At 39.5% G+C, this 23568-nt stretch overlaps 1 protein-coding gene across 1 annotated transcript in view; it reads right to left on the reverse strand.

Moving 5' to 3' along the window:
• The window catches only part of RGS5 (regulator of G protein signaling 5), a 49960-nt gene that overhangs the window by 7988 nt on the left and 18404 nt on the right, over nt 1-23568 (reverse strand). Inside the window, exons 2-3 of the mRNA XM_024741985.1 lie at nt 13332-13442; nt 6827-6888 (exon numbers count right to left, since the gene is read on the reverse strand). Coding sequence (XP_024597753.1) covers nt 6827-6888; nt 13332-13442 — 173 coding nt within the window. The remainder of the gene's footprint in view (nt 1-6826; nt 6889-13331; nt 13443-23568) is intronic.

Genomic DNA, 23568 nt, shown 5'->3' on the forward strand with positions numbered 1-23568 from the left:
ACTGAGAGAGGATCCATGTCCATTTACTATGTAGGGAAAGTAGATTTCTAAAGGAAGGAGAGAAAATTCTAGTTTTCCACAGACTGTATCACAATTACAGACATGCCTCTCAGGGCAGAAGGTTGGACTGACTATAATCAGTACATCAGGGTCCACCTTTCTAACTTGTTCCCCATCAGGAGACACTTCTTCAATTCATTAGTTTTACTTGCAGACATATTCATGTACTGAATTCATTTCCTTTGACCTAATTTCTATCTATTTCCCTTCCCCTTGAGTATTTCTCCCTACTCCTTTTTATGGACTCTAAATTATCATTCATTAGTCATTGCTTAATACATCGATTTCATACAATATGCACAAAATGTGATGATTACGCCTGAAATATATGGTTGTCTTTTCTCAATTTTCCTTCTGTGCATTTTTATTGTCTTCATACCCCTCACAGTTCCCTGAAACTGTGTTCAGTTCTAAAGAAACAGAATGACTAAGTTATAATTAATTGGATTAGGGTCACCAGTGATTCTGAATCCAAACAAGACACTTTGCATTTTAATCCCCTCTCCCTGTACTTAACCTAAAACCATTTTTTATTGATCAACACCTAAAAATATATTGGGAAGTGATGGTAGGTATGATAAACAATTTTCTCTGGAAACCCAGCTAGAAGAATTACTTTGAAACCACTTGATAATGTTTACCTGGTTAACATCAGATGTATTTTCCCTCTCTCTCTGCCCATATTTCCCACCATATTTCCGGCACTATTTGTTATCATTTAGTGGCACTGGAGTCAATGGTACATGCTGAAAGAAGAAATAACCCCCGAATTCTCTCTCTATCATTCTTAAAGTTTTCATTGTTTCTTAAACAAAAGGTGTCAAGTAATCTTTGTTGAAATGAGAAAATTCCCAGGCACTTTCTAGCTACCGGGAAATGACGATAGGAATGAAGTCTTATGAGCGCCCACACAATCAGGTCTAAGATTGTAGACAAAGCAATAACTTCACAGAATAAGTCTGGGCCAATTTATTCTCATTAGCCCCATGTCCCCACAACATAGTGATTCAGGCACTCTGAATCACCCTCTCCACATCTTTGAAAAAGGTAGAGATAAAATTCTAGTCCTCAGAAACATTGTTATTTATGACCTGAGGATACATTCCAGGATTCCACAGCAATGTTAACATTTACCATACATTTACCAAGTCGTCCGATACAGAAAATGCACTTGGAAAATAACTTTCCAGTGTATTGAGTCCATTTCCTGGGTACTGGTTTCATCATTCTCTTGAATCCCATGATGTTATCTCAAGGCTTTTTTGTCAATGTACGCACTCTCGATCAAGACTCGTAAAGTGGATTTATTATTTATTTATTGGTCTGGGAGATGATTAAAGCTATTCTTTCTCTCATCTGGATTTTGAGGATTCTCTAGAGGGTCCCCTCCTAGGACCCTCTAACGCCACTCCCCAGATGATTTCTCCTCCTTAACCTCTGGTTTTCTACTGGTCCATTCCTCAGAGACCCTGAGGAATTCCCATTACCCCTGAGGAAGTCCTCTTGGGTCAGAGTCAAATCTACTCTAGGCCAAAGTCTCTATTCTGCGAGGAACACACATGTCTTCTTTGCCTCACATTATTCCCCTGCCCACTCCACACCCCAGTAGAGTCCTCAGTACACAGCCCTGAAAACTCCCTACATTATTCCTTGCTGAGCCCACACAGAGCCTCAAAATACCATTCCACACACATCTTCGGGCATCCTTTTCCTAAGAAGTAGATGAAGCCCACCTGATCTTCTGGTCTGGTGGCAACACTCTGGGTTGTGACCCACATTATAATCCCAGAGCTGGCCCTAATGAGTGATGTCACTTTTGACGTGCCTGTAAAATAAAATAACAACCCTGCCAAAGAACAAAATGAAACCACCTATAAAACCACTTTAAAAATAAAAAGAGTATAAGACAAATCCAAGTCCAACTGGTATAAAGGAAAAAATTGCTGAAAAGTAGATTAGCACAAATCTCTTCTCCTAGAGGAAAAATAGTGAAACGTTACTGATAGTTGATAAATACCATTTCATAGTTTACTTTCAAAGCATGGACTCTAGAGCTAAGAGTGCCTGGAGGTTGATGCTTGCAAACCACACTACTACAGTAACTTGGGCAAGTAATCTAACCTCTCCAAGCCTCAGTTGCCACATCTGGTAAGTGGGGTACTAATGGAAACTACCTGACAGGGTGGTTATAAGGGTTAAATAATTCATGGAAAGCTCTTACATGATGTTGAACATAATGATAGCTCAATAAATGCTGACTTTCATCATTATTATTCATGCCCAATTTAAAAGTAATCTTTATCACCATTCAAAACCCAACTCAAATGTTGCCTCATATACAAGGTAGTCTTTACCCAGTACCTCCAACTTGCTGTTGAGGATTTTTAGCATCATAAGAGGAGAGATCACTTTCTCGGTTTTGGTTGGGATTATTTGCTTCTATGGCTATCTTTCCCAGGAGGCTGTTGACGATTTGAGTTCAAGGTTTGAGTTTCATTTATCTTTGCCCTTCTTTTGAAAACATCCCACCTCCTAGTCTAAATCTGTGGGCCTAACATTTAATAGAGGTTCACGCTGAATAAAATAAGACCCATTGAGACAAAAGTTTCCTCTCAAGCGTCAAAACTGAAAAATACAAACATTAAGGAAAAATAAAATGACTGATTTTGCTATTGCTGTAGCAAATAGCAAGTTACCTAAGCTCTCTATGTCTCAGTTCCCTTTTCTGAAAAAAATACGGATTGTTTTTGTACGTAAGTCCTAAAATTATTGAAATCGTTAGATAAACTAATAAATGCAAAGTGCATAGGGCAGTGCCTGGCACATGGTGAATAATAAATGCAAGCTATTGCTTTTATTGTTATAATTGTTGCTTTAAAGGGAATTGTGGCTACCAGTGAGTAAGATGATGGTAAGTATGAGCCAGAAAAGAGAAGGGAGAAAATTGGAAACAAAAGAAGAGAAGCAGAAGGAGAATGCAAAGACGGAAACAAAAAGAGGAGCCAGGAGCCAGGCTATTCCATTCCCCATGCAAGAGTCCAAATCTCAAGCGTGTCTCAAGGAAATGTTCTGACATTTTGGAACTCCTGGGGCAAAAAGATTCACATAAAAACTTTGCTACTACTGGACTGTGTTTCATTCTTCGTCTGCTCCTAAAGACAGTCGTGTGGAAGAGTTTAATGTCACTGTCTTATTTAAACTCCCACGTGCAATCTGTTTTTGTGTTTAAAAAGCAATACACCAGTTATGTGCCCCATGGACCTTCAAAAAGCAAACAGATGGTGCCATATATAAAACTGAAGACAAGGACGTAAGAACAACTGCTGTTCTTTCAGAACAGAGTCGAATACACTGGGCTATTAAAAACTATTTTTCATAGGTTCATTAGGTAATGTCTATTAGGTTTTAATAGGTTTAATAGGTGATTATCTTGTAATAGCCTATAACAGAATATAATCTGTACAAAATGAATCATTCTGTACACAATGCAGTATTGTAAAGCAACTATATTTCAATAAAAAAAGATTTTTAAAAACTGAGGAAAGGAAGAGAGGAATCTTGTGGAAGGGAAGAGATTGAGTAGCAGCTTAACTGTCCTTTTTTTAAGAGGTTTGGTACCAATTGATTTCATTTCCACTCAAGAAAATTTAAGAAAAATGTGGATTTAAGAAATGCTTGGGGAACTGAATCAATACCTTACATTAGCACAAGAGAATGCCAAATGTTCCTCATAAATCAGCAAATATGCCATTCCTTGAGGTTAAATGATTTAATTTATCAAATCAAACATGGAAGAGGGGATTGTGAAGTTTTAAATACGCATTTTTCTAATGTATCTTTCTTCATTACCTATTCTGCATCAATCACAGCTAATGTCAGAACTATCGTAGTTCTGGTTATAGACCGTTAGTTTTTGCAGATTCAAATAAGAGTATCTCATAAGAACTGAGCTGCCAAAGTTTGGCTTAAAAGTTATTCACGGTGCACGAAAGCTGGTGTTTGGGGAAATAGGTCAAAAATTGTTTCTTTAGGGATTCCCTGGTGGCGCAGTGGTTGGGAGTCGGCCTGCCGATGCAGGGGACACGGGTTCGTGCCCCGGTCCGGGAGGATCCCACATGCCGCGGAGCGGCTGGGCCCGTGAGCCATGGCCGCTGGGCCTGCGCGTCTGGAGCCTGTGCTCTGCAACGGGAGAGGCCACAACAGTGACAGGCCCGCGTACCGCAAAAAAAAAAAAAAAAAAAAAAAAAAAAAAAATTGTTTCTTTAGGTTGACGGTGTTGGGGTAGAATTACTTGGGCATGCCTGTCATTCCACTAGTCCTCTTCTAGAAATAGCTGGACAGAGGGCAGCAGAGACAAAGTGGCAAGAGACAGACACAGCAAAAGGGAAAGTCATAGAAGCAGAGAGAGAGGGCAAAATGGAAAGAGAGGAAGAGACAGAGACACAGAACAGAGAAACAGAGGCAGAGGGAGGGAGAAGCTGTCTTATTCGCTCATGGAATCACCCCCCATAGAGCATGGCACTCTTTTGTTTCTGTGAGATCTCTGTATCCATACCAGAAACCCTCTTTTTCATTCATGCTAGCTTGAATGGATAGATATATTCTCAAGGAAAGAATTTTGACTAGAACAGTTATCAAATGCTTTTCCTTTTATTGCTTGGGGAAATCACCCAAGTCTTAAAAGTGTTAATTACTTAAGAGGATAATGATGTGGAACTTAAGAACACACATATATATACACAGACATATACTATATATATAACATATATAGTATACATAATTTTAAAATATATCTAATTAAATAAAACATTGTGAATTTTATATATATTTACACACCCATGCATATACATATTTCCCCTCTAAGAAGCAGAAAATATTATTGTGAGACTCTCCGGCCTCAAGCTCACATCATGAAAATCATCTATTTGCAAGCTGAAGAACTTCAGTCCCTCAACAAATGCTAAGGTGTTAACACCAACTGCCTCTGGCTAACTTATAGTTAAGTTCTCCTGAAAGCCTGAAATATGTGAACATGTGGCCCTAAGGATTAGTATGACTGAAAAGGATTTTATATGGCCGCATAAATATATATCCTTCTCTTTAATGGTTTTAAAAGCATGGAAATGGTTCTGCTAATTCTCAGGTTTGTTGACAGTAGCAAAAAAATACCTGTACCCAGGGTACTTAGAATTCATAATATATAATATGTCATCTGTCAGGTTGCTACTGGCCCTAAAACCACTGTGTAACACAATAAGTAAGTCAACTGATAAACATAAATATTTTTCTCCTAGTTGTCTTCATGGAACTTCTGTGTCCTAGAAGAATAATGAAGTCATTCATTAACCCAGTTATTCAATAAGCATTCGTGGAACACTTTATATGTATCAGGACTGGGTACTCTGTTTAACACAAGAAATAAAAAAGAAAATTAAAAATGGATAATATTGAGAAAGTTCCAAATCAGAGGCTTTGGTGTTCTGCCTCCAAATATAAGATATTGATTCTGTCACAGGTAAGCAGATTACCTCACCAAAAACAAGAAATAAAAAACGTTTGTATACAATTCAACATACATTCTTTGCTATGTGGCCTGTGTCTATTAATCTTGATGGTCCTGTGGGAAATATTTTTTAAATTCTTATTTTTGCAAAGCATTTAATAAAGTTTCATATTCTATCTTGTGATGAAAATGGAAAAATATGGGTTAGAGATCTTACATTGAATCCTATTTTTAGAGTGAACGATTCAACAAATATTTGTTTTCCTATTACTGAGCACTTCCTGTTGTGAAATTATCCAGAAGAAAAAGACTAAATCCTGGCTGTCAATGAGCTTATAATCTGTCATAGGAGGGAGACGGCTATGATCAGAGTACAATGTAGCAAGTAACAGCGGCATAAAAATGTGCAGACAAATTGCACTGGAACCTCAGAGGAAGGATAAATCATTCCGGACGGTCAAGGAAGACTAGGCATTTAGTATTTAGATTCAATTTTATAGGAGAGGAGAATTTCAACAGACAGAGATATGAATACAGAGTATTCCAGCCAAAGGGAATGCATGTAGAAATCCTATATGGAGGGGAGAACAGTTCAATTTGACTGCAGACCAGCCAGCCATATCATCACTATTATGGAGAATCCTAAACATTGGAAATTTGAACTTGATACTTTAGGCCTGGGAATCAGTAAGGATTTTGTATTGGGGAAAGGCAAACGGTGCTCAGGTATATTGGTATTAGCTTGGAGAGGAGTTCTTGCTGGCACTTTTTTCATGTCTTGAATGGAGATATAAAAGGCCTGCTGCCAGAAGAGGAAACTGTGGTTAGGGGAGGTTAACAACCCATGGCGGGTTACAAAAGCAATTAATAGCACTTTGAACTGGGACATACACCCAATCCATTCCTCATAGTACAGTGATATGTACCCTGCTACACCGAATCCACAGCAAGCCATTATGAGGCCAAGCTGGAAGAGGCAGTATTTCTATTTTACTGATGAAAATTTTAAGAACTACACAGATCAAGTCACTAGCTCCGCTCACACAAGTAAGCAGGACAGATGGGAATACAACCTGCACTCAGGAGTCCTCAGGACACCTTATTTGCACATTCTCCTACCATGAGCTAGATAACCACACTCCCCTGGCCTTCTTCCAAAATTGAAGAAACGTCAAAATTGGGGAAGAAGGACATGGGCAGCCTAAAGCGCTTTTTTTTGCCTCTGTCCTTCCCCTGACCTTTATAAAGATAATTCAGACTTACGGTTGTTCTGCAAGAGCTTGTCCAGGGAATCATGCCACTGCAGGGCCTTGTCCAATGAGGGTCTAAATCAAGTATTAAGAAAGAAAAAGGAGACAGCCATAAGAAGGGAGTTAATCACATACAGCAACAATGACTTGGATTTGCTTTTCTTTGAAATGTTACAATTGATGACCCATTCTCAGGACAAGGGAGTTAGAGCTGTTTTATTCTGAACAAGTGGCTATGATGAGCTGGGTTTGCTTGCCTACATCTATCTTGCATATTTTCATCTCTTGTTGAACAATTGGGTTAAGCCTCTCCCTTTTCAGAAGCAGAGTCTATTTGTCATGAAGCCACATCTTGATATTCTTGTGTATCCCATAACAGTGCCTCCAATTGTGGACTTTTTTTCCAAAAGTAACTGAATAAAATCCAGTTGTCCCATTATAGGGCTTTTTTTTTTTTAAGATTTACTCTTTCTGAGAAGAGAAGTGGTTAGACACCGTGCAAAGGAATGTTGTACACAAATGCTCAGGACGCTGAAGGTACTAGTCAACACATAATTCCCCCGTAGGCTGTTTTCATTTTAACGTTTATATATGCAGAAACCCTGCAGCTCTTTCGTTTTAACTACCGATTTTTCTTTCACAGCAGAATTGTGTCAAGGCGGGCTGGTACTGTCTGGGGAAAACGGCTGACTGTGCTCTCCCAGGGCTCCCCGCTCAGCCCCAGCTCTCACTCTTGTGTTACAATGTGAGTTCTTCGTTGTCAAATCAAAACAGACTAACAAGGCATTTATTAGAACATTAAGGCCAATGAAGGTGTTTTTCCTAAATTGGAATTTCCTTAGCTCTTAACTTGTTGATCAGCTCTTCAGACAACCCAGGAAAATTCCTGCTTCTGGCTTTGAAAAAAATAATATCTTAGGGCTTTAATCCTTTAGGTTATCAGTGAGATTGATAAGACTGTTGCTGATTCTCCTTTTCGCTTTCCTCTTGAGGCTCAGAGTCAGCCTCACTTTACCTATGTAAGGAGTGCAGGATGGCAGTAGATTTTTTGGCTAAAATGCTGTGACTAATTCCTTCCATTCTCTATTCCTCACTGTGGAGCATGTGCAGATTTTGAGTCTTAATCATACGACTTTCCATAAAGTTTTACGCTTTTACTATTTGAAGGTTAAAACATGCCAATACTGAGAGTAACAAACCTGGTGGAATAATCTTAAATGGCTTCATTTTCCTGGCTAGAAACATATGTATCATAGATCAAAAACTCAACACTAATTCCTTGGAAATTTATTTTTAATGAGTGAACTACTTTCTCTCCTCCCGTTTTCTTCTGGCTAGTGTAAAGGAACACAGGGAGGAGAAATGACATGAGGAAGGAATTACAAGCATGCCCATATATTTTTCTGCCTCATTTTATTTCTAACAAGAAAAAGAGCTATTTTCTAGAGGCCAATAACTCCTTTTGGCTCTTCTATATTACTTCATGCTGAGAATTTTTCCTATGTATATATTATTTTGTACCAACATTTTTAGCACAGTCTTACGAATCTTAATTTCTTCACTATAGTGGGTTCCATGTTGTACATATGACACCTGCCAAGTCTTTATTGTTGACAGAAACAAGAAGACATTAAATAATTGAACAAAAGAAACAGAGCAAGGGGAAGGCTGAATTGCCTTCTGATTTTGTAAATACCCCTCGTAAAATGAAATCACCTTCCTGCCTTCCGTTTCCTCTGGCTAGTATGGAGGGGCACAGGAAGAAGAAATGGCAAGAGCAGGTGCACCGAACTTAAGCATGTTACCAGATCCAAGCTGTCCCAAATGGTCTTGTTAGAACCAGACTAATGGTCAAAATCAGCAGTGCCTCACAGCCAAGATTAAATTCCTGAAAAGGATACGTGCAGAACCCGCTTGGGGGTAATATTAGTCCAAATTGTTTCAAGGACACAATCAAGCAGAACACATCCTCCACACCTCGAAGCCCAGTATTCTGATTCCCAGCCTAGGAGGTGCCACAGGTTCATCCTGTCCTGATTCTCAGAATCTGCCATTAAGTCTGAATTCTTTGAAATGAGATAGATGCAGATCTAAATGACCAATAAGTGTCCTGGTTTGCAAGGTCATAGCTGCCCACAGGGAGTGGGCATGGAGTTTCTGTGTGTGGGTGTGGAGGGAAAGAGGAACCCAGTTCAAATGAAAGGCAAAATAAACATTTATGGAGATGATTAACTGTTTTATAATGGCCAGTGTAAATGTCATTTGGTCCAGGAAGTAATGATCTCAGCTGGAAGTGTTCTCTCCCTCTTTACTATACTCTTACCACATTTACATCTTGAATCTCCTACAAGGCAATGATGCACTCACTGCCTGGAGGTATAGCTTGTCAACCATGGAGAACTTTTCCCATTCTACCCTGTCCGACAGTGCATTCCCTGCAGCATTCATCTACCCAGCAATATGCATGTCAGATTAATGTGTAAATTAATAACGGTTCAGTTTGCTCAGAGTTAGTCTGGTTGATGAAAGCCACAAATAACCCAACACTTAGAGTACAGAAGTTTTAGCCCCATGAACCAGGACTACAGCTATAAGCAACTCTGGCATTTACTAGCTCTCACCTTGGGAGATTATTTTAACCTCTCTAAGCACCGGTGGTTTTCTTTTCTTCCTTTTTAAAAATATCTACACAGTCCCTGGCATACATTTAAACACTCCTGATAATGTTTTCACGTGCTCTCGCCCTTGACAAGGAAAGTGAAATCCAAGTTATTTATTGGCACTTAAGTGCCTGTTCAGTTCTCCCTTCCTTCCTGCAACGTGTCTGCTCATGTCCAGTCTCAAGTTCATGGACATTTATTGAGCCCTCCCCTCAGGGCCAACAGTGACTTGGGCACCATGGATGGGAATGCAGATAAATACCCCTGCCACTTTTTTTGTTTTTGTTTTTGTTTTAACATCTTTATTGGGGTATAATTGCTTTACAATGGTGTGTTAGTTTCTGCTTTATAACAAAGTGAATCAGTTATACATATACATATGTTCCCATATCTCTTCCCTCTTGCGTTTCCCTCCCTCCCACCCTCCCTATCCCACCCCTCCAGGTGGTCACAAAGCACAGAGCTGATCTCCCTGTGCTATGCGGCTGCTTCCCACTAGCTATCTACCGTACGTTTGGTAGGGTATATATGTCCATGCCTCTCTCTCGCTTTGTCACAGCTTACCCTTCCCCCTCCCCATATCCTCAAGTCCATTCTCTAGTAGGTCTGTGTCTTTATTCCTGTCTTACCCCTACGTTCTTCATGACATTTTTTTTCTTAAATTCCATATATATGTGTTAGCATATGGTATTTGTCTTTCTCTTTCTGACTTACTTCACTCTGTATGACAGACTCTAGGTCCATCCACCTCACTACAAATAACTCAATTTCATTTCTTTTTATGGCTGAGTAATATTCCATTGTATATATGTGCCACATCTTCTTTATCCATTCATCCGATGATGGGCACTTAGGTTGTTTCCATCTCCGGGCTATTGTAAATAGAGCTGCCATGAACATTTTGGTACATGACTCTTTTTGATTTATGGTTTTCTCAGGGTATATGCCCAGTAGTGGGATTACTGGGTCATATGGTAGTTCTATTTGTAGTTTTTTAAGGAACCTCCATACTGTTCTCCATAGTGGCTGTACCAATTCACATTCCCACCAGCCACTTTTTGATGTCTATCCATGGGCCAAACATTGTGCATCCATCTTTAATCTGCACAGTAAGGCTCACTCTGCAGTTTACCAGGCCAGAGTGTATGCAGGACAACAGTTTGTAGTGGTTCTCCCCCGTGCACAGGCTAGGGACTGTTTATGTGTGGAGGTCATTCCAGAGTTATAAAGTGGCAAAACAACAGCAACAACAAAAGATAGTTAAAATTAGTGACATCAACAGAGAGTAAATGAACATCTAGAATATAAAATAAACTATAAAAATATCTATACCAGCTCTTGAGTATTTTGCAATTGATTATATTATGAGCTATGATAATAGTTACTGTAAACTAAATTTACATGGTCTTGTAACATCTTTATTTTTCATTATGAGGACCTATAGCAGAGCCTTAGGGAATGCTCACATATAGAGGGTGGGCAAAAGTGAGAGCCCTTAGAGAGAGAGAAGGCAGTAGGAGAATTCAAAATTAGAAGTTAAGGTGGAGAGTTTTAAGGTGGCCAACTGGTGAGCAGAGTCAAATGCTGTCCACGAGTCAGGAGTTAGCCCTTGGTGATGATGGTTTCAGTTAGTTAGTAAGGTTTAGACCCGACAAAAGGAGTTAAAGAAGAAATTGAAAGCAGTGGCTTTCCATTTCTAGAGTTTTCCAGCGTAAGCAAGAGGAAGAGATATGAGTAGAAGGGGTGAGGGGCTGGGAGGGTGTTTTTCAGAGTGGAATATGGTACTTGTTTGTTCTAGTGGAAGAGGGTCTAGAGGGAAAAAGAACAGTTAAGAATACTAAAATGGTAACAGAGGCTGGCCTTGGGTGGTAGGGATATAGGCAACGTTTTTCTACTTTTTTAAATGGTTCAATTTTTTTCCTAACGAGAAGAATAAAAATATATTTAAAAAAGAGAAAATGCTTTTTTAAAAAGGGATTGCTTTTTTTAAAAAGATGAGAGGAGTTAAAAATACCTTCCATCCGGAGAAGGTCTATTTTCTCCTCTGAGATTTATTTTCTTCTCCTTGAGAAGAATGTGGGTAAAAAAAAATACAGAGAAACTTTTAAGTGAGGAGAAGCAAGATCAGCTGAGTTCCTACAGAACACAGTCTTCTCCTGCTTGTTAAAAAGCATGGAAATTTGCCAAATATGAGTGAAATGGGGTTTACGAGTTTGGAAGAGGATAGGAAAGATTTGTAACAGTCACTGTTAAAAATGCAGTAGAGACGCACAAATATTCTCTAGGGATAAGAAAGATTTTTCCAAAACAATTCAAACTTCTGGATGGAAAAGGGGGCTAGAAGACAAGAGAAGAAAATAATCCAATGAGTGTCAGCCCCAAGTTATCTTCCAAAACTGCTTCTCTCCAAATCCTTGTTAAGCCAAATAGTTCAAGTGTCTGTGTGGGATATTAAGGCAGAGAATCAAAGGAGGAAATGTAGTACTGTATTTATTTTTTAAAAGTTAATTCCAACAGATCAATAACCACCACAATGCTTATTTCAAAATAGACTTTTTGATCCTTTGCTATTATGAAACGTGGTTCTTATTCTCTCCCAGTGCCTGGTGCCTGCCACTCCACATTGAATTAACTTCCCTTTTCTAAGCTCAGAAAACTCAATTATGCCTCATTTCTGGTTTGGGATCACTCTGAAGTAATATAAGGAGAGTGGAAACATCCACTTAGATTGATGAAAAAAATTTTAAAGGAATAACCTGTCTCTCTATCCCCCAACCAATCCAGCTATATTAATTTGAAGGTCATTTGGAGAAAAGATTGGCCAATTTATACAAATATTAAATTTTAAAAGAAATGGAGGTTAAAAGGGATTCCTATATTTTTACCACACTTCTGTGATCTCTTCAAAGCTTTTAGGTAGTAGAGTGAAGGGGTTTGAATACATTTGGCTTTTCTTCTTCCCACTTTCCTTTCTTGATTTTAGTGGTGTCTCTGTTTTAAAGGGAAGATGGAGTGTATCTGTCTAGTCAATGTCGGGCTGTGTAGCTAGTGGAACAACGGTAAACACCGTGAATGCTGTGAGTAGTGTTATTAAGTTAGAGTAATGCCAATGAAATTGTGGGCTATGTTCACTGCCATAACATCGTGAATATTCAGAATTATAGCTTCCCTCCATGCCTAAATTGATAGAAGTATGTTGGTGCGTAGTTAGGGACTGCAGAAGTCCTGTCAGGGCTATTAATTTATGGACTGGGGAAAAATTGCTTGACGTGCATTAAATAGGAGTATCTGGTCAAGTATTCATTCCTCCACCAGGGAACAGTCCTCTGCTCCTCTTTTAGACCTTGAAGGGACAATACCTTGGAGAAGAAACCTTTAGGCTTAATAGTCTGCCTTGAACTTAGCCTCTTCTTGAGGGAGATGTCACCACTTGTATCTCCCTGCTGAGGAAGTAACCCTCAAGATATTTCCTGAGCAGGTGAGCATCCAGGGATCATAATTAATTGGATCAGCAATGCTCACCTGACCCAAGGACAGCAAGTGAGCAGGTATTTTTAACCACACTTCTGTGTGATGAGGTGGCTGGTGCCATTTTATAAGACACGGCCTGTTTCTCCAATGATGTCCCAATACGTGGCCTTATCTTCATTTTTTAAGCATCCTGCCAGTAAGCAATATTATGCTCCATACACGAGAGAGTGAAAAAAAATCCTATTCACAAACCAAGTCTCTGAGTACTCTTATGATCTTCAATGAGTCACTGAAGGGGGAGAGTTCTACAGAGGAGGGATGGCGCTATACATTTGAAGAATAGCCATCCTCTGGAGGAAAAGAGTGGAATCCATAATCATGACTCACTTCTGGGTCTTGGCTGATTTCTCCGCCTTCTCAGTGTATGGAATGACAAGGTCAGCAGCAGACTCCGGCTTCTGGAGGAGAATTCCCAACTTGATCTTAATCTCCTTGGCCCTGAAAGAAGAGATGTATGAGGGGAAATGGACAGCATATTAGCATAAAGATCTAAAAAAGGGATTTCGTTCTGTGTCAAAGAAACAAAAATGAGCAAAACCCCATTTCACTGTTGTGGCAGAAAGAATACTAATGTAGAAATTGGGACACGTGAGTTCTAATAACATTTATCAAGCTCTTAACATGTCCCTGGCTAATATACATTATCTCATTTTAATCTTAATTATTGTTTTATATGTATTCTTTCATGTTATATATGGCAGATACTATAGTAGTCCTATTTTACAGGTGAAGAAACTAATGACAGAGAATTCAAATAACTTAATTAAGGTAACTCAGCCAGTATGTGATGGAAATGGACTTGACCCCAAGCTGTCTGACTTGAAGTTCACAGGTGGAACTCACTGTATTGCCTACCAGTCTTCTGAGGGCTCTGGCCCCAGCTCTGCCGTTAATTAGACATATAACGTTTGAAAAAATAATCATGTTTTATTGCCAGACCTCCATTCCCTCATCTGTAAGATGACAGAGTTAACCTAGATGTTTTTTTCAGCCACTTGCACCTATAAAATTAAATTATTCTTCTTGATGATTACTTCTCTATAAACTGTTCTTCTTTTATACAGATTTGACTTTTTTCCAACCCCTTGCCCATTGTTCCACAATGGCTATTGTAGTATCTTACACGCAGTAAGCCTTCAATAGATGAGTATTAATTACCAACAGACTGACAGAATCGTATTACTCCTTTCTATCTTCAACATTTTAGTGAACAGACATGGTCAGAATTCTGGGCACTTCTCCACCTTAGAATGCAACTGTTTTCATGCCCATTTCAGAACTAATCTCCTAAGTTACCCATCATTTTATCACAAATCTGAATTCAAAAACACCAAGCAAATCTTAAGCATTAATCCATAAGACAAGCCATTGTATACTGAGAGACCCAAAAAGCTGTCCTTTCACTGTCCCCTTGGCACTTCATACATGCTTTTAAGATAGGGCTTATCACACTGCATTATGGTCACTGATTTATGTGTCTGTTTTCCAAGCTGGATATAAGAACTTTTTACAGGTGGGAATTGAGTCTTAAATACCTTTTCAACCCTGTGCATAGCACAAAGCTTGGAAGCATAGTCAATATTCAAAAATATTTGCCAAAGTGAACTAAAAATATCTTGATTTTTGTTCCTCACAAATCTGCCGACATTTATTTCCCAGTCAATGCTGATCATAACCGAAGCCTTACAGAGCTGTGTCGGGATTAGGATATCATGCCGTTGCCAGATAGAGTTTTGTTACTGTAAACACACTTTCCTCATCCATTCACACGAAGACAGTGATGAGACAATTTAAATAAATAAAATGTGTGACGTTAGCAATTATGGATATTAGGGAGAAAAAGTTAAGGACATATACTGTATAACTTAAAAAAACATAAATATTCAATCATATCATAGGTTCCTTTAGTATAGTAAATGTTATTTTGAAACTCTGATTTAGAATTAGTAACCTCCACAATGTCTTTTCCTTTTCGTTTCTTCCTGCCTCTGTTCTCTCCCTAGGGCCCGCTCTCCAGCTTAAGACAACTCAGGTACCCCATTACAGCAGATCAAGCTCCGCTGAGCACATTACAGCTGAAACAGAATGTTCTGCTGAGGGAGCTTATATAAAACATGAGAATAAGAATAAATGTACTTTGATTCCAGGCTCTGCAATTTGCTTAAACTATCTAATGTTAAGTTTTCTCACCTAGAAAGTGGGACTGATAAAACAGTACATACTTATACAATTTTTGTGACGATTAAATATGTTAATGCACGTGACTCACGTAAAGCAGCAGTTGGCATATAATACGGCTTCTTCCAAGTTAGTTCTAACTGCATAATAATTTTTTTCCAGCCAAACTCAAGCCATGTTCCCTAGCTTTGACTACCAAATTAAAACATTCAGAAATTTCCCACATGTTACTAAGAATTAATACACCCACTGCCTCCCATATTCTACCTCTGGAGACAAGAACTGCCAACTTTATATTTATCTGAAGGATGAAGAAAACAGTATTTGGGGGGAAAAATGCATGCAATACATGTGGCTACCCTCTGCTGGCCAGTGTATAGTACTACAGCCAGAAGCAGCAGGTTCATCTTTTCCATCAAGACACGCGATCCCACCCAGAACTTGAAGAACTCCATCCATAATACCTCTTCTGCTTGCTCTACATGCCCCTCAGTTCCTGCCCATAAGGGGAAGTCGTGAAGCAACTGTTTGAGTTTCACTTGACCCAATAGTTCACTCACCAATATTTAGCTAAAGATTATCTAATGAGTGTCTAATGAATGTTTCTCCTGTACTTGGTAGTTTGGCTGGTTCTTTAGATTTTTGTTTTGCATTTTTTTTCCCCATCTCAACTTCTGTTTCTTTTTTCTTTTCCTCTTTTGCTCCATTTGAGCCATTTGCTTTTGTAAAAGGCGGAGAGATATTTGTGTTTGATTGCCTAGTGAAAGAGTAAGTTGGACATGAACAGGTTATTAGAATGAAGGGGTTGAGCATTTTAACATTTCATTTATTCATATTACTTTACTCCTTGATCATGTTACTGTGTCATCAGTACACAGTAAACAGACAAACACTCACAGGGTTTTGTCTTTGCCTGCAGGGTACTTATAGCCTATTGAAGTCTCAAGCTTGTGAGCAATCACAGGCAGGTATTAAAGAAGAAGATGCCCAGAAAGCAGCATCTCTCTGGGCATCCAGTGTCCACAAAGGTGAACAGCAGAGCACTGGGGGAGGACCCCAGTGTCCACAAGGGTGAGTCAGTGGGGCTTCTCAGAAGAGGCAGGGGTAGAATAGCAGTTAGCCAGGTAGACAAGAAAAGGCTGGGACTTCCGGGTAGGAAGAAGATAATGTGTATATCATTTGAAGGGATGCAAAAGTGGTTCTGCGTTGCCTGAGTGTAAAGTGTGACTGGAGAGAGAAGAATGCCATGTTAGATGAAGACTGCTTACTCTGCCTCCCCTTCCTGATGGAAGGGTGGATGATGGAGGACCTCTGTATAGTATGCAGCCTTCAGCAAATTTGGTATGAAAACCAAAAAAAGGTAAAACTATTGAAAGGTGCCTTCAAAGACTGTCTCTACATGAAGAAGTGGCATCCTGTCTTACAAATCTATTTCAAATTTTTCTTTTGCTAATTCTTTCAGGATGCATTTTCCCATGAAAACACTGTCTATACATGGTGGTTAAATTCTCCAAGACATCCCACAAAAGACTTTTAAAACCAGAATGAACCAGAATCCTCGTATAATTTTATCTATATCACTATTTAAATTGTCTTTTTGTGGGATAATCTAGAAATCAACCATTTATAACACTGCCCATAGAAAATCAGATTTCACTTCCTCAAAGTAGAGAAACATGCCAGAACACCAGATTACTCTTTTCCTCATACTTGCCCTGGGGATGTAAGGGAGAAAGGAAATGCAGTGCTTCAGAAAATACTTCCCTCTATGGTTTAGTATAGGCTCAAACATAAGACGTTAAAATGTTAACGCACATGTCGGGAAGACCATTCGGTTGAATTAGGAGTTTGACAGCATATAGGGAGTGAATAACATTATTGTCTCTCTTATAAAACAGTGAATGTTTAAAAGCTGAAAAGTTGACCAGTGCTGAGATTGAAACTACTTGAAACATTTAATTCTTTCTGTAGGAATAAACTGTGTTACTACGTTTGTTTTTCTCCTTAAGAGTTCCTGGAATATTTCATTCCCCCCTCTCCCTTTCCTCCCCACCATACGGACATATCCAAATATGGGAATGAAAAAAAAAAAACAACAAATGGAAAATCAAGCAAAACAAAAGCTCAAAGCTTCCATTTTATTTTCTCCTTTAAAAATAAGCTTGAATGTATCTGACATTCATTTAATGTCAAAAACAAATGCATCCAGAGAAGAAAACTTTTTAATGTGTTTATGATTTCAACTCAGTCCTTGGCTCTGTTTGACCACCCACCAGGCAGTTTTCCTGGCTATATTACATTAATGCCTGTTAACAAGAAATGATTCATATCTCTTCTCATCACACCCCCAACCCTGTTATCCTTTGGTTTTACAAAGAAAAACTTGTTTTGAAATAAAATCATTGGAAATGCCTGGGTGAAATTTTAATTAAGGGTTCAGAGGAAGATAATCCTTTCACTAGATGGCTTACATTAGTGATTTCAAACTGAAAAGAGTTTGAATAATTGTAGGGTTGTGCAATTTTAAATCTGTGCCCTGTGTGGGTATGCTTTCAAAAGGCCCTGGACCACCTCTGTCCTTCCAACTAATTGGTGAATTGAGTGAAAATTATTACCTTAGGGTGAATAAGTGTGGAAAACAGTACAAGCAATCACTAAAACAAAAACATAACAGAATTTTAAAAAATACAATTATATTCAAGTAAAATTTATCAGTAACCAGCTATATATAAAGTCCTGTGCTAGGTGTTTCAAGAATTACAAAGGTGTTCCTTGCTTCAGAGACACGTGGAACAAGGGAATGTAGGACATATACATGTAAACTATATGCTAGATATTTTTCTACTCATTGATAAAAGTGGAGGGGATATATTAATAAAAGAACATAGACCCTAGCCTCAAGGAGTTCAAATGTGATAACATGAAGATAGTGTAATAGGAGACACATGCTTTAACAGCTGCCCCTACTATATTCTCAGAGGCCTCTGTATTTTTCCTTCATGGTCCTTATCAATTTGCATTATGTCTCTGTGTATTTATTTGAGTCCTGTCTGTCTCTCCCATTAGAATGTCAGGTCCCCAAGATCAGGATCAATATCTGTTTTGTTCACAGCTCCAGTCTCAGCACTTAGCCCAGGGCCTGGCACTTAACAGACATGCAATAAATATTTACTATATAAATTGATGAATCAGCAAACGAATGAATGAATTGAATTGCTAGGTTATAGTAAAACTGCATTTTTGGGTGGGTGGGTGAAATATTGGGGTGTAGCACAAAATAAGCCATCGAGGACTTAGATGTCTCTGATTTGGTTAACTGCAGAGAGGTAGTGTAATTAAATGACTGCAAGGACTCTAACTGAACTCGATTTCTGTCTGTTAGAGAAGTTGGAAATAGATGAATGGGGGCTGAAACGGAGTGTGCCCTTCAGTCCCTCACACCAGATAGGACACACTCTGATGAGAGGAGGCAGGGAGGGTAATTACAATCACTCAGTCTAATCAGAATCCATCATGAGACCAAAATTTATCAGGATTTACTTAAACAAAAGTATTCCTGAGGCACAGACTAGTTCTGAGATTGGACATATGTCGGGAACGGCCAGGAAGGAAGACAGGTTGGAGAAAAATTGGGAAGTGTAGGACAGGGGATTTAGGACACATTTCTGAAAGAGGTGTTCCAACCTGTCCCCTGTCAAGGACATCCAATTTAAATCCAATCCAACTTAAATCTGTGTTGCAGATGCCCCCTGCTGGACATGGGAAATTGTGAGCATCAGTGAGAAAGAGCACATCTGTTCCAGGCTGCTGCCTTCTGAAGAAATACCACAAACCTTGTTTCTACAGGAGCAAAAAAGACATGTCTTTTCTTGGCTCCAAAAAATGTGATAAATACTCATTAAAGATGAATAAAAGTTCCTAAAACACTTGTTAGCAACAAGATTCCACACCTGGAGAGTACTACAGCCGGATCTGAAAAGCAGAGGAAGAAATGAGCTTTCTAAGTTCTTTCAGCCAAGATCTGAATCACGTAGACAGAACCCCAGCAGACGCTCATAGAGAGAAGGGAGCCCAGAAGGCTTATGTCCACTGTGCTGGACCCATCTAGAGAGATTCATTTGGTTCAAGAGTGGAAAAGCCTTCTTGTTGACTGCTCATTGAAAACTTGAGAGCGATGGAGATCGATGGAGCCATCGCTAGATGGCTCATGAGACACAGGGGTGATCTTGAAAACCCTTAGTAGAATATAAGGAAACATCTGTGGAAAATCAGGTCAATTCTAGAACTGAAATTCTCAACTCCCCAGGATCCTCCATACATGGCCCCTTAAAATCAAGATTGACTCTCAAGTGCAGGGGAAGCCCCTCCAGGGTCATTTTGGTGGAGAGAGAATATATGAGTCTGGCATCTACCAGTTTCCTGAATTAACCTACCTCTATTTGAACTAAAGAAAGTCCACCCATTGCTTATGTTTTAGCAGAAAATGAAAAAGTAGTTTACTAATGCAATGTGATACCATGTTAAAGTCTGTATTTTTTTATTTGACACATATTAATATATGATACATTATGGAAAATGACTCTAGGTTAGTTAATATGAAATATTCCTCAGTGGTCCAAATGATAGAAAGATGAAGAAAATGCTAAAGAATATACGGTATTATTATTATTCATGCATTAGGATATAACGCCAGAAATGACAGCTCTGTTTCCAAACACAATTGAATCATTCCCTGGTAGAGCTTTAGGTTTTCACTTATATTAATCATGAATTAAATAACAAGCTATGTCAAACTGTAAGATGGCTGAAAAAAATGGAATTGATGAGGACTTCCCTGGTGGTGCAGTGGTTAAGAATCCACCTGCCAGTGCAGGGGACACAGGTTCGATCCCTGGGCCAGGAAGATAGCACATGTCACGGAGCGACTAAGCCCGTGCGCCACAACTACTGAGCCCACGTGCCACAACTACTGAAGCCCGTGTGCCTAGAGCCCATGCTCCACAACAAGAGAAGCCACCGCGATGAGAAGCCCGCATACCGCAACGAAGAGTAGCCCCCGCTCGCTGCAACTAGAGAAAACTGCATGCAGCAATGAAGATCCAACGCAGCCAAAAATAAAAATAAATTCATTTTAAAAAAATGGAATTGACAATGTCAGTTGTGTCAAATGTGTGCATAGAAGTCATTTTTGTCTATTATAACCTTCCAACACAGTATTTTCTAACCTCTTCTTTAAGTAAGTTCTCTTCATGATAGCTATTTTCATTATGTTCAAGCTCTTACCTCAACTACCCCAGGTTGATTCATCACCAGGGCCCCTCACAGGCAACCTGCTGTAAAAGACTAAAGATTCCGTCTACAAGTTTACTGACTTGGTTTCATAGGATCACAGTTGAGATGGAAAAGACTGGCCTCAATAGCTTCTCCTCTTGCTCACTTATTTTTTCAATAAATTAAAAGTATGCTTATTAAATGCTTGCCATGTGCCGTAGACTATTACATGTTTTTAAATCCCCAGTGAAACAAAAAGACAAGATCCTCTCGTGGAGTTTATATTTCAGTTGGGCAAGACAAACACAAAATAAGGAATCCAAACAATGAAATGAAAATTTTCAGCTGCTTGTAATTGCTGCAGTGTGACACTGGGTAAGCGTTAGCTTCAGCTACTTGCTGTAACCACAGTGGCAGTCAGCAGGCTTGTGAAAAAGGCCCCACTCCAGAGGTGGCTGCTGTTGAGTGCCTCAGCTGTCTTTATAGAGAGCAGCATCAGTTGCTTTGTCAATTAGCAGAGCATGTTAGAAGTGAGTTTTTACATGTAGGTTTGTTCAATAGGGAATGGGCTCTCTCCAGTCATAATAATGATAGTCAAGTCATTTGTGCTAGAGACACTATTGTGTAAACTCACACCCACTCCACAGAAAGGTTGTAAGAATGTAAATAGTTCTTTACTCTTAGAGATGCCACCTGTGGCTCGATCCCTAAGTAGTCCCATATCTAGGCCTTGATACAGAGATCTCTTGTTGCCTGATACCAGCTACAAAGGTGTTAGAATCCAACCTCAGAATATTAGTGTCAGAGTAAAATTTTCCTACACGTTATAGTCGGAGCACAAATTATTGTGCCTTTATTGAGATGACAGAGCCAGTTGTATAAATATTTTGCACCAACTTGTTAGTAACTACCTGCCTAAGTAAGTACGGAACAATTGGGTTTCATTATATATATGGTGGTCTTGCTTTCACTAGCTGGTAGTGAAGTTGTGGAGAAATAACTAACCATCACCCACCACTAACCAGTAATAACTACAGTTATCTACCAAAAAGAACCTAAGAGTTGGATATGAATAAATTGGTTTAGGCTAGTTTTCAATAGCAACTTCCAATCTATGGGACCTTATGCAAGCTATCTAATGTCTCTTGGCCTCAGTTCCGTCATTTGTAAAATGAAGATAACATTAGTTCTTGCTGTAAAAAGTTTCTGGGTGGAGTGCATGAGGTGTTGCATGTAAAAGTTAGCCCGGTGTCTGGCACGTAAATAGCATGTCATACATGGTCACCATCATCACCATATCTACTTATTTAATACTATCTTATACCATTTGGTGTTACAGTTTGTAGCAGTTTCCCTTAACTTCTGGCGTATTAATATTTCATTGCATTAAGCTCATTTTCTCTCACTGGGTTGAGTGAATTATATGCCTTAAACAGTACTTGCCTGGCGAAAAGCCAGAAGCAATTTCTGGTGACTCTGTACGGGGGAAGATAGGAGGAAAACTACATGTTAAAAGCCAGGAAGGTACTGGGCTGCAAAGCAATGACGTAAAAAGAAAGCGAGGCCCTGACTCACTTAGAAGCAGTGGGGGAAAGTCTATCTTCGTAGCATCTTTGTTTGCTCCCTGTCAGTCAAATGCAGGCTGGATGTAGGCAAGTTAATAGAGCCTGGCCCTACTTGATGATGTAGCCTCTTCCTCCATCACCTGGGGGAGAAACACACTCTGTCTCCCCACATCCCTGATATTTCCAAGTGTTGAAGACCATGTGAGGTCACTGGACCTTCATTTTAATCACAGGATCCCTGAATCTAGGTGCAAGCACGCCAGCTGTGGGCAAGAGTTCACTCCTCACGGCACATAGGCAGAAAACAGGTGGCCTGTAACAACTATTAAAAGTAATAATAATAGCATATAAAATATTAAGGTATTGAGGTGTTAATTCATGTTTTCCTCTACTTATAGTTTTTCTTCTGACTTTCAAGAAGGTAGCTAGGGGCTTCCCTGGTGGCACAGTGGTTGGGAGTCTGCCTGCTTAATGCAGGGGACACGGGTTGGAGCCCTGGTCCGGGAGGACCCCGCATGCCGCGGGGCAACTGGGCCCGTGAGCCACAATTGCTGAGCCTGCGCGTCAGGAGCCTGTGCTCTGCAACAAGAGAGGCCACAACAGTGAGAGGCCCGCGCACTGAGATGAAGAGTGGCCCCCACTCGCCGCAACTAGAGAAAGCCCTCGCACAGAAAGGAAGACCCAACACAGCAAAAATAAATAAGTAAATAAACTCCTACCCCCAACATCTTTAAAAAAAAAAAAAAAAGAAGGTAGCTAGGCATTTGTGCTTTCTTACCTCTGAGGGAGTTGTGTTGTGAGGCCGAAAGCAGATATTGATGGAAGATGGTATCCCATTTCTGGCCTTTGTTTTCCAAGACCCTAAACTCATTGGGGAGATATGCTGGCTTCATCCGAAAGAGAAGGATTGCTTTTGATGAGTGAGTGGTAAAGGAAGAGGCAGAAAAAACAGAGAGGGAAAATAGGGAATCCCTACGACAAGGTCAGAAGACTGTGGTTTAGGGTTCTCTAACTAATTGACACCCCACTCTCCCCTGTCACACACACCTTTGTGGGACTCCAGGGAGGTGGGAGGATCACAGAGGGGGATAGTTATATGCTGCCCATAATGAGACTTTGCCCTTAGCCCCAGAGCTCCCAGCTTCACCCAAGCTGATACCCAGACCCAAGCAAGAGTTCCTGGAATGACTTTAAGGCACTTTGATGTTTCAGACAAGAAAGATATAGATAATGATATATCCATTTAAAAATTGTTCAAAAGCCAGCCACCTCTAAGAGTGAAAAAGCCCTCACAAAAAAAAAAAAAAAAACAGGAGGGTTCAGGAGAACTTACTAACCGTATGGTGATAAAACCATGGAAATAGTGAACTAAATGTGGCCAACTTTCCATTGCTGAAGAAAATTCATCAAGAAAAGACAAAACCAGCTGTTTTGAATAACAGCTAAGTCATATGACATCTGCATCTGTCCAGATGATTTCATAAGATACTTTCCAGATCTTGAGTCCATTATTATAGTCACAAGCAGCATGCTGGATTGTGTTCAATCTC

This window comes from Neophocaena asiaeorientalis, unplaced genomic scaffold (assembly GCF_003031525.2).
Source record: "Neophocaena asiaeorientalis asiaeorientalis breed wild unplaced genomic scaffold, Neophocaena_asiaeorientalis_V1.1 scaffold283, whole genome shotgun sequence".
Classification (NCBI taxonomy): Eukaryota; Metazoa; Chordata; class Mammalia; order Artiodactyla; family Phocoenidae; genus Neophocaena; species Neophocaena asiaeorientalis.